The following is a 20,225-nucleotide window of genomic DNA, read 5'->3' as shown; positions in this document are numbered from 1 at the left end:
TTAAGCAACAGATGTCAGTATTTTATTCAAACAGCAAACCAATCCAGAAAATTACATACATGCAAAAAACATGGCATGCTGTACAAAAAACAATGTTGAAATTACTAGTATTTGAACTTCTCCCCAGTTTGAAAACAGTGTCCCAGAAACTCCACTGCTCTACAAAACGCTACGGTTCTGACAATACCTAAAATTCATAACCTAATCTAATCAGAAGGAAAACACATTTAGTCCCCGGGATGGAAACCACCACCCCTCGAGCCCGGCACAGCCTGATGGTGCAGATGTACACCCCTCCAGCAGTCTGGCCCTGCAGTGCTGAAGTCAATAGGAACTTTGTGAATCATTTCAGTGGAAACAGATTCTGTGATAACATGAGCCTCTGAGAGAAGGGCAGCAGTCCTTCCTGTATGAGTAAAGACAGAACACTGACGCAAGTATAAAGCGCAAAGAAAGAAAAGATGAGGTGGATACAGCCAAGCTCCTTCAAAATGAAAACACACCCTAGGGCATCTCACACATCCTCTTCCAGACAGAGAAGATCTCTTGAAGAAATGTTTCCAAACACCACTCATGCTAACTCTTCCTATGGCTGCCTAGATTGTATTAAATTGATAGGAGAAAAAGATTAAGAAATCCTTCAACTCTAATAATTTAAACTATCAAACCATATCTTAATCAAGTGCCTATCCAGTAAGCATTTAAAATCTTTCTGAACTTAATGAAGAAATAAAAATATAGCATGGTGATGTTTTACATTTCTTAATATATTTAGGTCACTGTAGTTCTAACTATTTTGCATACTCAGAAGATAGTAAAAGTTGCGGTTTTGTGTGAATGTGTGCTCATGCAAACAGTGATCTAAAAATTCACACATACAAAAACCGTTCAGGGAGAATCTTGCAAGAAATAATGAAAACTTAGTACATTAGGGCAATTAAGGTTTTTTAAAAAACTGTACGTATCCTCTTAAATAAAGATATTCTGATATCAGATAAATACAAAGTATGATTTGAGACAGTTTTCTGCAATGCATTTTCCACTGCAAAAACACTATACTTCTCAAGCAACATTATTTTTTTAAAATGTGCTATTTTGAAAAGTGCAAAGATGACTGATTTCAGAAGTTTCACTTGTCTACAAAACTATCTACTATCATATAATTTTTTTTTCAAAATCAAGTAAAAATTACATGTTCCTAAACTGAATTCTTCAGGAATTCCTCAGATGACCATTTCTTCCAGTACTGGTAGGATGTGATCACAGAATACATCAAAGAAACAGCCTGATTTCATTTCTCTGAACTGCCTGTGAGAAGAACCAACTGCCACATTCCCCTGGAAAAAAATCAACATTAAAAAAATTTCCTAGGATGTGCTTCATTACCCACCACTGCATCCCAAATCCAAAAAGGATAAAGGGAGACTCCATCAGTGCTCTCCTGGAAAACTTTTTTTTTTCCCAAAGAGCATACTTTTAATGGCAGGTCATAAGAATTAGGAAAAGCAAACTGACTCCCTTTATCAGATTAGCTTCACTAAGAAAGAAAAAGTCCCAAATAAAGTACAATTCAACAATTCAGCCATATCTATTTCCTACTCCCACCACTCTACTTTTGGTGATGTCTGTAGCACAGCACACAAGATAAGGAAACGCCAGTTTCAGTCACAAACACTGTTCTTTCTTCTGGTGAAACACTTGGCTGTAACAAAGCATTCAGGGCCTTGTTTGGTAAAGCATCTCCTTTCATCTAATCAGAAAGTGTTTAACCCACTCACCGAGGAAAGCAACTTGATTTGGCTACAAATTAGATCTGTCACACACAGACATACAAAATAATAAACCATCCCTGCTTCATAGGAAACTTTCTCATAGAACAACTAATCTTAACGAACACAAAAACTGTCAATAACAGAGAATAGCTCACACTTTTACTGAAGAAAAATAATGTTAATAGTGATTTAAATACTTTTTAAATGTCTCTTTTTCTTTTTGTGCTGGGATAGCACAAAAGCTTCCGCTAAACAAGTTTCAGTTTCAGCTGGGATAGAGTTCATTTTCTTCAGAACTGCAAGTAGGGGGCTAGGTTTTGATTTTGTGCTGGCAAGTGTTGATAACACACAGCTGTTTTCCTTACTGCTGAGCAGTGCTTGCACAGGATCAAGACCTTTTCCTGTTCCTCATCCCACCCCAACAGTGAGAAGACTGGGGGTGCACAAGAATCTGGGAGAATACGAGCCAGAACAGCTGACTCAACTGACCAGAGGGATATCCCACCCCACAGCATAACCACAGAACTGGGGAAAGAAGGAGGAAGGGGAAGGGAGGGTATTCAGGGTGTCTTCCCAAGTCATACTTGATGCAACCTTGCTTTCCTGGGGATGGCTGAGCACCTGCCTGCCCATGGGAACTGGTGGGTGAATCCCTTGTTTTGCTTTGCTTGCATGTCCAGCTTTTGCTTTCCCTATTAGGCTGTCTCCATCTCAGCCCATGAGTTCTTTCACGCTTCCAATTCTCTCCCCCATTCCACCAAGAGCCAGTCAGCTGTGTGGGGCTGAGTTGCCAGCTGGGATAAACCACAGCACTTTTACAGCTTAAATAAAACTTTCCTAATTACTGGGAAAATGTACACATTAACTTGTAAAATTATGAAATACACAAAGATGAAAGCAAATGTTAGAATGCAGTTTTAAGCATTTCAACATTACATTTGTTAATAATTCAGAATTTTTAGAATCAACTCTTGGCTTTCTTTTTGAAAAATAAAGATGGAGTAACTCAGGTAATTGTTTTTTTTAATCAGCAAAAGAAAGATAAATTATTTAACTTTTGTAGGCTATCCTACAATTTAATAAAGAACAAACACAAAGCAAGCAAAATACAATAAATAACAGCAGTCCTTAGAACTATGGGTATGGCAACCCATGAGGCTGCCCTACCGGGCCCTGATGAAAAGGGTTTCATCAGGAGTTGCAGGACAATTGTCCTGCTCGGTTACAGTCTCTACTGTGCCTGAAGCAGACACAATCACCATCGTTTTAGCTGCTGAAAGAGCTTTCTCCTTCTCTGCAATGGCAGCACAGACTGCCACAATTTCATCACTTTCAAAGTCATAGTCCGGGACTGACTCTTGTACAAGCTCTTTTCCTTTTGCCAGTGCTTGCACTGATCCAGTCTTTGTGGCCTTCTGCTGTTCCTGTAGTTTTCTTGCCCAGGAAAGATCTTCTTTCCATACTTCAGGGTTCATTGGAAAGATGTGTAAGGATACCTGGAAACTTCGGATTGCCTATAAGCAGAACAGTGAAGAAACAAATATGGAACACTTTAAAGCCTGCCTTTTTCATAAAAATTGACAACAACAAAAAATTATATATATATAATTTTTGGCAAATTTATATATATATATATATTTTGGCAAAGCCAAAAGGCATTTCACTCCTGTTTTTATTGGAGTAATCCTCCCTCATCTTGGTTCAATAGCAGCCTCACCCCCAAGCAATTTTGTCTGAAAGGACAAAAATGTATGAATAAGCTAGGTACCTGGCAAAAAGGGCACAAATAGAGGGTTCATATATGAAAAACAATAGTTATTACAAAGGTAAAAGGACAAACGATTTTTTTATGATTTCCTAATCCACTTTTCTCTCATCATCAGATATATACAAAGGCAAAAGGAGACATATATGGTTTAAAGAAATACAGAAAAGAGATTACTGGAATTTGAAGTATCACATTTATTTATCACATAAATAAATGCACAGAAGGAGCCAAATAAACTCCAAACTTTGAGAGTTGCTCTAAAAAAGAACTTCTATAATCTTACAAACAATGTAGTATTAGTAGATATAAGTGTAGTTAGTGATGCTTCTTTCTTTCAGTTCAACTGGGAAAATACTCACAAATCCTCAACAGAGAAGTTGTGAAATTAAAAACAAAGAAGTGTGACCATCTAAAATAAGAAGAGGTTGCTACACTACTAGAAAAAAGCTACACCAAGAATTACAACTGTATTGTCTTTTAGTTATATTAACAGTGGTCAAGACTGAACCTACCTCCTCAAACTTAGGTACATGTACACAAAAGCATGAGTGTATTTCACGTTTATGACTGTACAGTGAGTTATGAAAATGGGTCACCTTAGTGACCAAACTCTTTTATGACATGTACAAAAGCCCTCCTGTAAGATGGGAAAACTGTAATGGTATGGACTTGGATGACATTTGGGAAGAGTTCTGGCAACTTGAATATTAAAACTTTAAAGACATATGGTAAACCACAGTTTACATATTCTGCCGTAGTTTATAAATACTTAAAGCATGCCAATGAATTCAGAAAATCATAACTTTTCTTCTGCACTAAGAGAAACTGATCCTTCTGAGGGCACAGATGAATATATGGATTCCATATGATGGGAACTCAAAGATACAAAATCAAACTTAAGAAATGCTGCCTATGCTCTCAGTATTACTGCTGTTGTAAGAGGCAGCCAGATAGAAAAAAAAAAGCCTGATTACTGTCCACAGCCAGCTACGAAATGTAGGAGCATGCTAAACTTCAAACAGAAGAACTGAAGTTTAGGTCTCATAAAACAGTGTCACTTTATTCAACTTTGCTAGCTTTTAATTTTCAAGACGCATGAACAACAAGTATACACTAAATGCTCATTTTTGTATTTCTGTTGAAAACAAAATATAAACAAACACCATCTGCTTTTAATCTTTCCGTGAAAGATGTCCCCTAATTAAAACCTGTCTATAGAGTTATGTTCATGCACAATAAATAACATTTGCTAAGCGTCAAAGTTGCTTTGATGATTCATACTATACAGCATAAAGCATAAAAAGATCATCTTAGTATAAATCTATTAGAAAAGAGTTTTTGTGCTTGACATTTTTATAAAGAAATAACAAAATATTAAAGTAAATTTTAAGTGCTGCAAAAGATCAGAGGGATTAACTTTAAAGCAGCAATGTAAAACTGAAAACTTGTCATCCATTTAAACTGACACGCTTGTCATCCATTTAAAATTTTATATTGCCACAGGAACAGCACCCAAAGTCACTAATTTCTACTAAGACAGAAGAAAAGAACAGTGTTACTTTTTATTCTTCCCCTAATGGAGATGTAAATCTCCTTCTCCAATTGCCTGTCGCATTGTAGGAAAATACAGTGACACTACATTACATTATGGCATTTCTAGCTTCATTCTAAAGAGGAGCTGTGATTTTAGAGACCCTGCCTATAAGGATTATGGGACTTTAAACAAGTACAGTCATGTACAGTCATGTACCTGCTTTTGCTTCTGTAAGGAAGTGCAATGTAAAACCTTCTGCGAGACTTTCTTCCTTGTGGAATTACAGGATTTGCAAAATCTGTACTTTTGAAGTGTCTTACATTTTGTCTCACTACATAGTATTTTGTAGCAATCAATCTTCCATTTGTCCCATGGGTAGAGTCTCCTCTGCTGGTTTGCAGTCTTCAAGTGTGAAAGGCAATTCTGACCAGAGTGCACTTTTTTTACAAATTTCTGTAGCATATGGACTTAATAACTGTCAGTATAGAGAGAGCCTCAAAAAAGCCAGGTGAGAATTTTAAGAGGTTGTATCTGCTACCAAAGTATGTGTCAAGCATTTATGTTACACTTGGCTGACAATTTCTGACCTGTTTCAAAGGATGTCTATCAGTGAAGTAATTTTTTCTGCATTAAATGATCTTTAGTATGGAAGTTTTTTTGTGTGTTCTTCCAGCATTCAGCATAGTCCTTGGGGGTGCTGTGGGTGAGAGGCTGGACATGCCCTGGCCATGGCACTCCCAGCCCAGAGAGCCAAACGTGTCCTGGGCTGCATCCAGAGCCCCGTGGGCAGCAGGGCAGGGAGGGGATTCTGCCCCTCTGCTCTGCTCTGCTGAGACCCACCTGGAGCACTGCATCCAGAGCTGGGGTCCCTGCACAGGAGGGACAGGGACCTGGTGGAGTGAGCCCAGAGGAGGCAACAAAGAGGATCAGGGGCCTGGAGCACCACTCCTATGAGGACAGTTTGGGAGCACTGGGGCTGTTCAGCCTGGAGAGAGAAGGGTTCAGTGACACCTTACAGCAGCCTCCCAGTACCTGTAAGGGACCCACAAGAGAACTGGAGAAGGACTTTTACAAGGACATGCAGTGATGGAACAAGGAGTAATGACTTTAAACTGAAAAAGGGTAGATTAAGGCTAGATGTGAGGAATGTAAACAGTGAGATTACTGAGACACTGTAACAGGTTGCCCAGAGACATGGTTAATGCCCCTGGAAATATTTAAGTCCAGGCTGGACAGGACCCTGAGCAACCTGGTCTAGCTGAAGATGTCCTGGCTGATGGCAGGGGTTTGAACTAGAGGACCTTTACCTTCCCTTCTCCAAGCCCCTGCAAGGCTGCTGCATGTTCTCCTGAAGTCACTGCTTCAGGCTGCCTCTACCACACAGACCTCTTACACTGTGCTCTACCAGATGCAAGGATATGATCCACGACCACCAAGGAAACAACAATCACAAAAATTAATCCCACCCTAGAAATTTACAGAGTTAGCCTAGGAAAATAAACTTAAGTACTAACAGTACTTTCACCTTGCAAATCAGGAAAATCCAAGAAAACATTTACTTCTTTACTATCAAATTATACTGCCAAAATTATTACTAGAATTTTAAAACAATGGTCAAATAAAATTTCTTCAACATCCCTGTTTGTGTTATGCTGTGCATCTGATTTAGTTAAAACTTTCAATTACAAGGTCTTGATGTTGAGAAATGCACTCATCAAAAGTCCTGAGCATCTTACAAAGATAACTAAACAGGAGGCGCCAGCTAAATCAACCATAATCACTTGCAAAAACTGAGTATCCCTGGCAGAACTGTAGCCGAAAAGGGCATTTAAACTTTTGGAGACTTGCTTGCCCTTCAGCTTTCTTGACGGAAAATAAAAATCACCTCCGACAAGATTTTTTCGTGCATTAACAATCACTATCACAAAATATATTTATGACTTCCAACAGTGGTTAAAAAAGAATAAAGGGTAACTCTATAGCAGATGGAGAGGGCAGGACTAACACAGGACCTTCCTGTGGAAGCTTATTTTACTGGCTATTACCTCAATAACTCAGTAGGACTGATTAAATCTGTTGAAAAGAATTTAACAGAGCCCCATTTTAATTGAAAAAAATTTAACTTAGCATTTCCTGAACACTTTGACTTTTCAGTGGAAGGCCAACCACCAATTTCCTTTTTATTACCAAAATACTCTGTTTCTAAATGCTAACATTGGTAACATGTTGAAAAATTATCTAAAATTCAGACTAGTTATGTTAATTAGCTGCATTCCAATAAAACACAGACATTTCTCTCTTCGGGAGTACAAAACTCCCATCATTATCTACAAGACCTAAAACTATTTCTTTCAAGAGAGATGAAAGGAAAGGGCTGATCTGACGATTCATGTTGTCAAGGCATGATTCTTCTGATAAAATGCCGTGTCACACTTAAAGACTGCTAAAGCACTAACTACTTAGCAGGAATACAGGAAACCACATCCTTCAAAACATGAAACAAATCTCATGCAAAACCATTGCAAATTTACACATCTATCCTCTCAACTTCGTGATCCTCAGTACTCCAGATTTGACAGGGATCCAGAATGGGGTAAAGCTGAAGTCACAGAACCACAGAATGGCTGAGGTTGGCCAGGGCCTCCTGAGGTCACCTGGGCCCAGCTCCTGCTCAAGCAGGGCCACCTGAACTGGTTGCCCATGACCATGTCACAGGGCCAATGAACTTCTCCACAGTGGAAGACTCGGTGCTTTCAATTAGTCCTCAATTATTTTGTGATTAGTTTTGTTTTTACTTTTTAATATTGCTTTTGGTTTTTTTTTCCCCCCGATTAATCAAAGCATGGGCCTCACCCTGTCTCATGGGAGGAACTGTTCTAATGAAGCTGTAAGTGTGAAATTGTTAACAAGTTGTCATCAACAGCACAGGAAATCTGTAAAACCAAGTATTTGCAACGAAATGAGAAAAATAGTGCAAACGTGAGTATATTTCTACATTCACATTGCAGGTTTACTCAGGTGTGCTCTGCGCATTGATTTGTAGAATTTAAGGATTTCTGCCTTTATGGAAATAAAGTTCTCCTTGCTCACATTTAAGTATTACTGTTGAATTACCCTATTTTGTAAATTCGTGAAAAACAAGAGCAAACAACTTATGTCATTCTTTTTGTCACAAGTTTGACATAAGCTAAATCCAAGCAAATTTTTCTTTCTTTTATTATTACATAGCTCATAATATACATTAGATTTGTTTGGAAGCAGCATTTTAGACCTGGGAAACACCAAATTAAAATACAGTAAAATGTTTTTTCCCTAAGAAAAAAAATGCATCATTCATTGTAAAGTAATTAAAGTATTTACAACATTATTTGTCAGGATGTGGGTAATGAAGACAAATGCTGGTGGGGGAGAAATGAAACAAAGAAACAGAAGAAGCAGTTTTTGAAAAGAGTAGTAATTCCTAAATCTCAAAAAAATTACTAAAAAGCCTTGATATTTATGCTTTATTAATATTTCTTTGTAAAAATATGATACAGGGAAAAACAGAAAATCATAGCAATGAAAGACTAGTTAAAAAAGGATAATTATGACGTAAACCACTTGGTCAAGAAGACTCCACAAGTTCAATAACTGTGAATTAATTTCTTATTTTAAAATTCCTTCAGTCTTAACCTCTTAATGTTCCTTAAAAACAGCTTGATTCAAAAACAAATAGTGAACATTTTGAACAACTCCCTAAGTTCTCTGTATGTGAGAACACGTTTATCAGAAGGCAATTCAACCTACAGACAGAAAGGCGATGAAGTATGAACCTGCAGTACCAAAGCTCTGGAGACACCAACAGCAGCTTCCACACCTCAGGCTCCCTACTCAGAGACAATTAAAAACACTAAGAGGGCAAACTACCTGTGATAACCTCTCCTCCTTCCCTCTTCACCACAGTAAGGTCAATTCAACAATTACAGGAGCACCTAGAGCAGTGTTTCAGATGAATGAAGTGTTTCGATGTCATTCTCTGATTGTTCCCACTTAAAATGCTCTGATTTGCATCAATGAATAGTCTCAGACACACAAATTAGATCCCTTTCTGATTAAGCTCAACAATGCACTCTAAGAGAGCACCTAAAGTGCTACTCTAAAATAGAACAAAATTACTATCATATGAACACTAGGTCCCCATTAGTCAAGATGCCCAGTTCCACTGGTGTTTCATGATTTGTCTATGTAGAAAAACCTTACAGGATCTGGTGAATCAACCTGCTGGGTGTAACTAGTATAGGTATATTACTATTTATAACTGATACTACAGCAACTGTAGCATTTTTTACAGAATAAAGAGCATCAGTTACTTAGGATCCTTGAAGGAAATAAAACCCTCATTTTCCTGGGACTAGTGCATTTAAAATTCTGAGGCATAATTTACAGCAACAGTTTCATATGCTTAAAAGGAAAAGATATAGACAGGCCAGACCATCTACCCTTACCTTCTACACCACAAAAGCCATGGAATGTTACCACTGTTGAAATGCAGATATGCATGAATTTATGAGAGATATTTCATATTATGGTACTGCACCAAAAGGAGGAGGAGCACATGGCACATCTGTAGCACACAGCTTTTGTCTTAGGTTTTGTCTAACAGGACTAGAGCACCTCCCCAGTGCAGATGGGCTGAGAAAGTTGGGGCTGTTCAGGCTGGAGAAGAGAAGGCTGCGTGCAGACCCCATTGCAACCTGCCAGTATCTGGAGGGGGGACTACAGGGAAGCTGGAGAGGGACTCTTTGTCAGAACTATAGAGACAAGACAAGCAGTAACGGGTATAACTGAAAAAGGGGAAATTTGGGTATTAGGAAGATATTCTTTACTGTGAAAGTGCTGAGACTCTGGAACAGGGTGCCCAGAGAAGCTGTGGATGCTTCAGCTCCGGGAATGTTCAAGGCCAGGCTGGATGGGACCTTGAGCAACCTGGTGTAGTGGAACGTGTCCCTGCCCATGGCACGGTGGGGGTGGAATTAGATGATCTTTAAGGATCTCTCCAACCCAAACCATTCTATGACTCTTGGTAACTCACATTGCTTGTGTTTGTTTTGGTTGGTTTGGGGCTTTTAGCACTGCTCCTTATTACATTTAAAAGATTAATTTTGCATTAATTGTTACTCTCCATCAAAAAAAACTCTATCATTTTTTTATTTCTTGAAAATTTTCAGACCACACATTTTAACTTTGCAAAAACACTCTAAATTGCCAACAAAATTTTTTGTACCAGAACAGCACACAGCTACTTCTATTCAAAATACAACCAATATCTTTTCTCATCTAAGAGGTCATGATGCATTGTTCTTCTAACGGACCTCTGTGAAAGTATCGGAATTTGAAAGTTCAGCTGTTGTGTTTTCACAGAAACAAGCAGAAAACGATTATATTCCAGAAAAAGCAGATGCACTCCAGCAACTGCAGAGCATCCGTGGCTTTTTATGCTCTTATTGAGTGAAGAAGCAACCTCAGCCACGATTTGAGGTAAGGGAGGCAGAGGAAAACAGGAATGAGCACACATGATTTGCTGCATAAGCAGGACACAAGAAAAACAAGACATTAGAATTTTATCAGCAGGCATGTATAAAAACTGAGCCTGAATAATCAGCTGATCCTTGGACTTTGCATTACCCTGATCCTTAAACTATGGTAAGCTGCACTGTAGCAGAACAACACACAGAATGCAGTATGTGGAGTTATGTCAGCATAATTGCTCTGTTGCATAAAGCCACCACATAAATATAGTATGTGACACAAAAGTCTTGGAGCTAGACAGGTCTTCCACAAGTCCAGCAACAAAACCACACAGGAAGCATTTGTGAAATACAATAAAGCAGAAGAAACACTGGAGATAAACAACAGCAATCTTTTTCCTTTTCTATATTCAAGGATATACATAAGGATATACAGCAACCTCGGTATTTCTGTACTTTCCTTCTCACACACAATCAACTCTGTTATCCTACCAGTGCTATCTCTCCTAATCCAAGCTGGGCACGTCCCAGAGTCTGCCAGGCATCCCAGGAACGTGGGTTTCTTTGGACAGCCATTTCTGCTGCATGCACTGCTGGGAACATTTCATGTAAAGACATCAGGACCTGTATCAGAAATGGAAAAAGAAGGAAGAAAAATAAGCTAAAATAAAATAAAATTGAAAATTTAAGTTTTCTGGGATTACCCAGGCAACAACCACTGCTTCAATAACTAAGGACTGGATTCATCTTACCCAGGTTTTTTCAGTTAAAAGTTAGCTGTCTGACCTCAGATAGTCACCCAGACTCATTTCAATCCCCACAGAGAGAAACAAGCATGCTAGAGGATGATTCACCCGAACTATTTAAGCAACTCTATTAGAAGTAGATTAACTGCTTCTGAAGGTGTCACTCCTTGTCAACAAACCCTACAGACTATACAAATGTAACAGAATACTCAGGAGGACAAACACATGGAGAACTAACTATACATAGTAAATGTGCAAGTACTGTTGAAAAACTCCTGGACTGTATTTATTCTTTTCAATAGAGAACTGGAATCTACCAGAAGCAGTGCAATACACGATATAATTATAGAATGGAAAAAGACCTTAACAGTGACTGTTGCATCCAAGAACAAGCATTCTGCAGAACCTAACTTAGACATGAAGTCACCTACATTAAGTAAGGAAAAAAGTGGTTTCTGAATGTGAAAATATCTGTTACTCAGCAGCCACCACAGGATTATTCTTCTTGCACTGAATCTCCATAACTAAGGCAATAAATCACAGTTAGCAATACACAATGTGGCTCAAAGCTTGCCTTATGTTTCCAATACCACCATGAGATTGGCACATCACCTGAAGACCTGCATCACTCTGAGATCATGATTTCAGACACCCACATGCTATGGTGATAGATACCAATGCAAGAAACCAATGACAACTGCATTCTTGCAGTATGATGAGAATGTCAACCACAAGGGTTAGACTCATGTGTGGGCAACCACTTTCATCCCAACTGACCACAAATATGATGAATAATATTAGAACACATCAGGACTATTGCTGAAGTTCAAAACAGATTTATTTAACTTTACTGTTTTATGATATATTAAATAGATAAATATGAGTCTGGAGTAGAGCAGGATTCAAATGTGATGATCTTGAGTACTTACTCTAGTTAACAAATAGTACATGCACAACATAGAAGTGAGCAATAGATTAAAAAATAAAAAGAGAAGGAGGAGGGAAAGGGAAAGGCAAAGATTTATTACAGAAAGCAATCCTGGAGTGAAAAAAACAAGAAACATCACAAGCATAGCTTCTGAATAATCCTTTCGATTGATACTTCTGCTGTTCTAGTATGACTAAATTTTTCTAAAGACTAGTCTTATGGCTTCACTCTAATTCCATTCAATGGACTTTACCTTTGAATTCAGAAGTACCTAAAAATCTTTAGAAAAACAATATACAGGAGTTTAAAATTTTCCCTCTTTTTCCTGCTCAACAGTTCTCAATGACTGCATTTTGTATCAAAGTCTGTGATGAATGTTATGTGCTTTTCCAAAGCTTTCAGAAGAATTACATTGGTATGGGAAGTTTCCCTTATCTACAGCAGATGTATGAAGTGAATCAAACTGTTACTAGTGGATAGGTGTACATCCTACCAAGACGAAAGGATTCTGCATCTATCAGCTACAGTCTACATCAGTGTCTTAATGTATTTTTATTCTCATAAGAGAAAACAAATCCAAGTATACACTCACAGGAACATTTTTATGCATCCTAACTATTATTTCCTACCCGTATTTTCTACTGCAAACTAATTCCAAAACATCTGTGTAAGTGCTTAGGAAATCTTTTGTAGTGCTTAACGAATTTTACTGGTTTACTGAATTATTGTTATATTATTATTATCTCACTAATAAAGGCAATTATTCCACTTTAATCTATTTATTACTATTGTGTGAACCAGCATAAACAGTTGCTTTAAAAATGCTCTTCTAGATCATGTAGTAATTACTTTGCTCCTAGTGACTTTGGCATTAGATTCTCAAATAACATGCAAACCAACACATGTTTGAATGTATATGCATTTTTATCCAACACAGGCAGTTTTTTCAGTTATTTATAAAATGACTCAGCTACACTTGTCAGTCAGTATAATGAATATACTTACTAATGCACACTATTTTCCTACACTTTTTTTTTAGGTGAAGAGGTCATCAAAATGAACCCACAACAGTAGACATGAATGTGTACAGCCTTGTCTTGGGTTACTCTACCTGTATATCATTATCACTTTAATAAAACACCTCTGCATGCTACTTGGAAACTGAACCAGCAAACCACACTGAATAAGGAACAAAAAACAGTGCTAGCACAAAGATTTCCTGTGTATAGATTTGACAAGTGGTGCTCAGTCCTTTTGGGGTAGGGCCACCTGGACAAGACAAAGCAAAACAGGAACCCCATGTGTATGTATGTATACACATATATACACACTCATAACATATATATGTGGTGTACATATAAAGTGATATGTGTATATATAGTGATATATACGTATAGTGGTAATACTCTATTAGAAAATATTCTTAAAACTAATCCAAAAATTAGGAAAAGCAGAAGCAGAAAAAACATCTCAAGACTCACTGCATACACACACACACACATATATGTGTTAAGAGTGACTGGAGGGAAATGTCATATAAAGATGTTCAGTAAGTGGATTTTCAGGACTTCCTTTATGCCAAGAAATGTATCCTTATTATATACTTTAGAACAAAAAACATCCATGTCCTATAATAACTTAGTTTAATAGATCTAGCTTTAGAATAAGTCATACAAGAGTTTAGAAGAATTTGAAGAACTCAGAGGCAAAAAATCAATTAAACATAGCAACTCTCATCAGGAGACTGACCAAGTATTAGAAATCCAGGCAGCAGAGTGACCCACCCTGTTCTGCCCACAATATTTTGGAAGTGTTATGAATCTGAGTAAGTTCTAATTTTAAATGAGCACATTTAAATGAGGCTGAATTGCTATATATAGATACATTCCACTTTCACTGAAACTGACCCAATTCCTTTTTCCAACCTGTAACCCATTTCAAAATACAGATAAATAAAATTCATCCTACCCATAAGTAGTTTACATTTATCCATGCTCTAAAGCAATTACCATTACATCACACAGAAATGTTTTTTTGGCAACTTAGTTTTCTGGAGCTCACACTAATGTTTTGAGGGTTCACTCTTCTCAGTACGCATCTCAATTTAAGAAAAACAAAAATAATCAGCACTTACTAGGTGATTTGTTATAATCTAAACTTGGGATTCTAAGTCTGGTCATGACTTAGAAACCTTGTAATTTCTCAGGCAGGAATAAAGATGGGTGGAAGTTGATATTATTTCTTCACTGAGTTCAACACTAAGAAAACCTTTAGAAGAAGGGAAGTGGAATGATTTGAAGATGATGGGTTTCATATATAAAAACAAGAAGAGATGAAGAAATCCTGGTCCCGTTCAGTGAATGCAAATTGAGGATGCAGCATTGTAGGAAACTAGATTCTCATACAGCTGATGACAAAACACCAAAAAATTTATTAAAAGGAACTTGACCTGATGGTTTACATTTAAATTTACTTTTTTTCCAAAAATGTATATATACAGAAAACTGTACTGTCTACTTTAAAAAATCTGTCATAGTTACATAATTATCTGACATCTGAGGTGCAAGTGTCACAATATAAGCAACAGGAACCAGGTAAATTCTCAGAAGCAGCACTGAATAGCAGCAAGTCTGGCTCCCAAGAAGGTTTGTTATAAACATCACAAGGTATCAAGTCCTTTGATATCCCTCTTTATCCAACCACGTCCCATATGGTCCAGTGACCAAATGTTAAGATAAAAACATCAAAGAGTCAAAGTCTGTTCCTCCATCTTTGTAATTCAAAGCAGTAACAAAATAATCTAGCCGATATTTAAGGAATTCAGCCCACAACTAATTTCAAGCAGTCTTAGTGGCTGCATTAATATAGACAGTCATTATACATTCCTTTGAATATACTTACGATACTGTTACCTAACACCAGAATCAACACTAGGCTGCTGCTGTTGAGTCTTTTTAAAAGACTTTTGAACAAAAACGCAGAAATGAACTTGCATAAACATTTACTTTCCATTGTATTGTCCAAATTATTATTTTTGCAATGGGGAAGCAGCTTAGGCTGGTGATGAAAGTATCAAGCATGTATACTGACAGATCTTGCATGCAAAGAAAAGTTCACTCCTAACCTCTCAAAAACCATAAAAATCTCATTTTAAATGAATCAAAGAGTAGCTGAGAGCAATGGAAAAAAGCCTCATCAAATTCTATGGGTTTTTTTGAAGCAATTGAGCAATTCCACAGTTCTCATGTGATCTTCTGGAAATACACTTATTTCAAGTATCTTTGATAACTAGAAACTTTAAACAGTATTTCTGCTCTTCAGAAGTACTGAAAGACATTTATCCTACATCTGTTAAAATACAGATCTTTGAGAACTTGCCACAAACATTTACAGACTCCTACAGTGCCATTATCGTATTTATTGGAGCTGCATAGTAAACAATGCAATACTGAAAATGTTACATTTGCTGTGGAGAAAGGAAGTACTAAGAAATGGAGAAGCTGCTGTGTAATCCAACAGGAGGCTATCCTAGAAAATGTAAAGATATAAGACAGATCCTTAAGCCTGTGCAAAAAAAAACCCCACTTCATCTTCCAATGTCAATTCTCAAACAGAGTTACTGCATGAATAGACATTTTCTCACTGACAGAAAATTAATACAGACCATAAAGAATCATTGCATATTGCACAAAGTCATTCTTTGGACATGAATCTCCTCCTCTAATATGTGACACACATAGCAAGACAGGGGGATTTTTATAGACCCAGTGCTGGTCAAGGCCTTGCTGAAGTTGGTGTACAGCTCTTCCAGAACATTTTCACTGAGCTACGCTGTAATAACTGCAGTATTTGTGCTGGTATGCTGGACTGGAATAACACAGTCAGCTCTAAGATAGCATCCTTTAAATACTGGCCACAATATTTTTTGAATGAATTACGTATTTCTATTTTGGCAAAAAGTGCATTTTCTACAGCTCTCATCAGCGCTGTTAGAAGTAGAAAGGTATCAAATTACACATTCTACTAAACAGCTTCCAGTAAGCATAAGTCATACAGGAAAAAACCATCTGTAATAATTATTTGCATGTATGAAAGAGATGTTACCAATTGAAACAACATATGTTTATTAAAAAGATTCAAGAAATAGTTTTATAAATGTATATTTTGTACAGCAGTTTTTCTTGTATTCTCATTCACATTCTCATTAACAAATGTTATGCAATACAAGAAAGTGAAATCAAAAAGAAATGATGCAACTGCCCAGAACTGCTCTCTTTTTCCAGAAAGAAAGCAAAGGCATGGTGGAAGCAGAGGCCTGGGCTCTTTTGTTTTTTCATCTTTCATTACTCTCCAATTGTTTCATTAGATAAGGACAGATAATTCACAAGATGAATCAGAGTCACACAGCTGTTTCTCAGTTCCTCTTGGTCAGCAGAAAAGCTGTGTGCCTCTAGCTCATCTTTGCCATTTTGCTGAAATACAGGGACTGAGTAGCCAAATAATCAACAATCTCTCAGTATTAGGTATTGCATCTGGAGCACAGATTGAATCATGTTGTAGTAAGCACCTCTTTGGATAATTCACTGCATCATAGCTCAGAGCCAGGTAAGCTTACACACATCACAGTTCTCCTGCTATTTTCAATGTGAAAATACTTAATTTTGGTATAATTTCAATTAAATAGACTGGTTTCGGGGACCTATCTCAAATTCTTGCATCCACGTAAGACCATAATAAAGAACAGTTACCAGGGAGCTGTTCACTAATTTGTCCCGCTGAGCAGAACTGTCCAGAAATTTTTAACAACTTTCTTCAAAACAGAGTTAAATCTTTAAACTATGATAATAAAATTCACCATCTTCATGTCTTAGCAGATTTTCTTTACTAGTTAAATCAAAAATTAAACATATAAAGGAAGTGCTATGTAAGTTAACACCCTTTACAGCAATCTGGAGTGCTGCTAATTAAAGCAGAATTGTATTATCCTGTGTCTTCCAATAATGCATAATCAGGATTTGAAATTCCTTAATACCTAGCTCCACAGATATTAGAAACTCATATGGGAATAGAAAGCATTGAAACAGATTTCTTAAAGAAAAATCTTTGAAGCACTTCTAAACACAGTGAAGTTCCAGAGCCAAAGCTTGCTGCAGCCATAAAAAATAAAAGCATCCTTTAGTATTGCAGCCATATAAAATAAAAGCATCCTTTAGTATTACTGCATTGAAATCACGTCATGATAATTCTATTAATTCTTTTGCAGAATCAAACTTTCTTCACTTCATTAGACAAGATGACTCTGAGGAGCAAATGTAGTAACATCCATTAGAAAAAGCAGCCACCACACCTTGGAAAAGAACGAGCACTAGTCATGGTGTTTGTTGTGGTTTGGATTTTTTTGGCTTCGTTTTTGGGGAAGTGGGGGGTGCTAGGGTTTTGACTGGGGTTTTTACACAATAAAAGAATTAGAGTAACAACAAAGATTTTAAAACTAAACAGTATAGCAAACTTCCTATAAGTTACATAATACATTAATCAAATTCTTTTTCTCTTCCTCTCTTCTTCAAGCAATGTATTTTTTCAAGACTGATGAAACTAAATAGGCACAAGTCTATGGGGCCTGTTAAGATGCTTCCTAGAATCTGGGGGGGCTCCTATGGGAGCCACAAGAAAGCTGGGGTGGGACTTTTTACAAGGGCATGTAGTGATAGGACAAGGGGGAACAGCTTCAAGCTGAAAGAGAGCAGGTTTAGATTAGATATTACAAAGCCTTATATATGGCTGATTTATCAATAACATTTAATACAAGTCTAGATTGAAGCAAACTATTTGCATAAAGTACAATAAAGAATTTAGTACTGACAGTAGATAGTACTTAGCCCAATCTTTAGAAAGAGCAGGCAGATTTTCAATGGTCAGATTCACTAATCTGTCATACTAATGCTCTTCTTGATCCCTCCAATATAATCAAGTATTTTCATTTTTTTCCCTGCAATATAGCATCGTAATTCACAATCCAACAAAGATGTTTATTGTGACTGGCTGGGATAACAGCATTATTCCAATTTCTGTTAAAAGACACTCTGCTGGTTGGTAAAAATAAAACGCCTAAATTGTGTTGTAGACCCTGCACACAACATCAAAACAATTTGTTTACAGTATCTGTTCATTGTATCTGTTCATGAACACAATGTTTGATTTTCTACTTTCTGAACTGGCAAAGAATTGTCATGTTTTACCTGTGATTTCATCTCATACAGTGTAGCATCCTCTGGAGTTAACTGAAGTGCTTCATCCCACTTGACAAGAGCCTCTCTGTACCTGTAGTTAAAACAGTATTATAGTGTCAACATATTTAAAGGGACTGGGTATTTCTTTTCATACCCTGACATTGTCCTAAATAAAGTGCCATGGCATATGATTAGTATTAATTATTTTTCTAATTACTTCCCCATAAGACTTTTTGAACTGTTTCCAGGAATTGGGTATTTTTTGTTCTTATCAAAGGGATGCTAAGTACTACTATAGAACTGACCTCAAGTGAATTTACAAGGCAACATTGGAAACCTGAGGCAAAGCTCAATGACTTAAAACTAGAAATCTTGAACTGAGTCCAATTTCCCTCATTGTAAAAATCATCCTTAGCCAGGCAAAAAGAAATATATCCTGAACTCAACATAGCATGATACAGTCATAATTTAAAATTTCTTTTCATTCTAAAAAGCCTACATTTCAGTACTGTAAGATAATGTAAGAATCTAAAGACATATAAACAACTTTGGTATACAAATATAAGAAGTAAGCTGGAAGTAAACAGCTATACTGAAATCACTATTTACTAAAGCATACAATACATTGCTCTTTTCTAGGAAAACGAACAAAGCAGAAGAGTTGACTAAAACCAATAAAAAGTAGCTTTTTGTCTTGAACAATGAGGTAAAACTTGAACCACAATGAAGAACTGTAACAGAATAGTGAGACGCAATTACAGATGTGCAGTCTTTCAGCAATAAAGGTGGCCTCTCATCAACATAAATGAATCTGTGGGTTATCACATGTTCTCTGAAACGTCACAATCCGCATTTGCTATGAACTGTGTGGGAACGCCTGTATTTATATTAATTACGCTTTAAAGGTATGAAAACAGTTATTCTTGGGAGATACATGCGCTTCAAAGTTAATATAATATAGGTAAAATTACAACAATTTTCACATGCCCTCCACACAAAACAGTTTTTATCTTCCCCTATTTCCGGTTCTCCCTTCTCTTTCCTTTCCCCAGTTTCCAGTCCTCTGGATTGTATTACCACCCCAAGTTTTCCAGAGCAGTCACATAAAGAATCCAGAAACTTCTGAACCAATTCAGAACAGAAAAACAGACTGGAAAAGCAGTGCAACTGAAGTCAAACTTTCACTATGATTCAGGTATTATTACTTTGCAAATCACACTATTAAGTGTGATGTTTGAGTGCTAAGCAAAGGATGTTTCTACAATTTTTTACGTTTCCTCAAAGTTCAGACACCAGCTGCACATTTTTCATCTCAGTTTGTGCTCCTGGGCAGGTGTTCACCCTAAAGAAGATGTCATGACATTTTCTACATGCCTCAGTAGAAGCTTTATGCTGCTATTTACTTAGTGGACAAGAAGACTATAGTTTAGTTCAAGACCTAGCACACACCTTGCAAATAAAGCCTACACGAGTAAGGGTCCTCAGCACAGTTAGGTGGTGTCCTGGCCATGCAGAAAGGTGCAATACTGTGAGTACATCAAAGAAATTTAGTGAAAGAAAGTTTTGGAGAACAGAGTAATTACAGTAATAACGTCAGTAACCAGAAAGAAGGAACAGCACTGGCATTCTGCAAGTAAAAAGATGTAAGACAAGAAGTTGCATTTCAGGAACCTTCATTTTTACTTCTATGGAGGGAACATCATTCCTCAAAGCACCAATCTGAACGTGATAAAACTCAGA

The 20,225-nt window shown here is 37.1% G+C and overlaps 1 protein-coding gene across 1 annotated transcript in view; it reads right to left on the bottom strand.

The window, feature by feature from the left end:
- The window catches only part of TTC33 (tetratricopeptide repeat domain 33), a 42,629-nt gene continuing 22,404 nt past the window's right edge, over positions 1–20,225 (bottom strand). The window contains exons 3-5 of the mRNA XM_088156032.1: positions 18,495–18,576; positions 11,074–11,205; positions 1–3,286 (exon numbers count right to left, since the gene is read on the bottom strand). Coding sequence (XP_088012158.1) covers positions 2,936–3,286; positions 11,074–11,205; positions 18,495–18,576 — 565 coding nt within the window. The 3' untranslated portion in view covers positions 1–2,935. The remainder of the gene's footprint in view (positions 3,287–11,073; positions 11,206–18,494; positions 18,577–20,225) is intronic.

This window comes from Sturnus vulgaris, chromosome Z (assembly GCF_052056855.1).
Source record: "Sturnus vulgaris isolate bStuVul1 chromosome Z, bStuVul1.hap1, whole genome shotgun sequence".
Lineage (NCBI taxonomy): Eukaryota > Metazoa > Chordata > Aves > Passeriformes > Sturnidae > Sturnus > Sturnus vulgaris.
The sequence above is the reverse complement of the archived record's forward strand: the minus strand, read 5'-3'. Positions and strand labels throughout refer to the sequence as shown.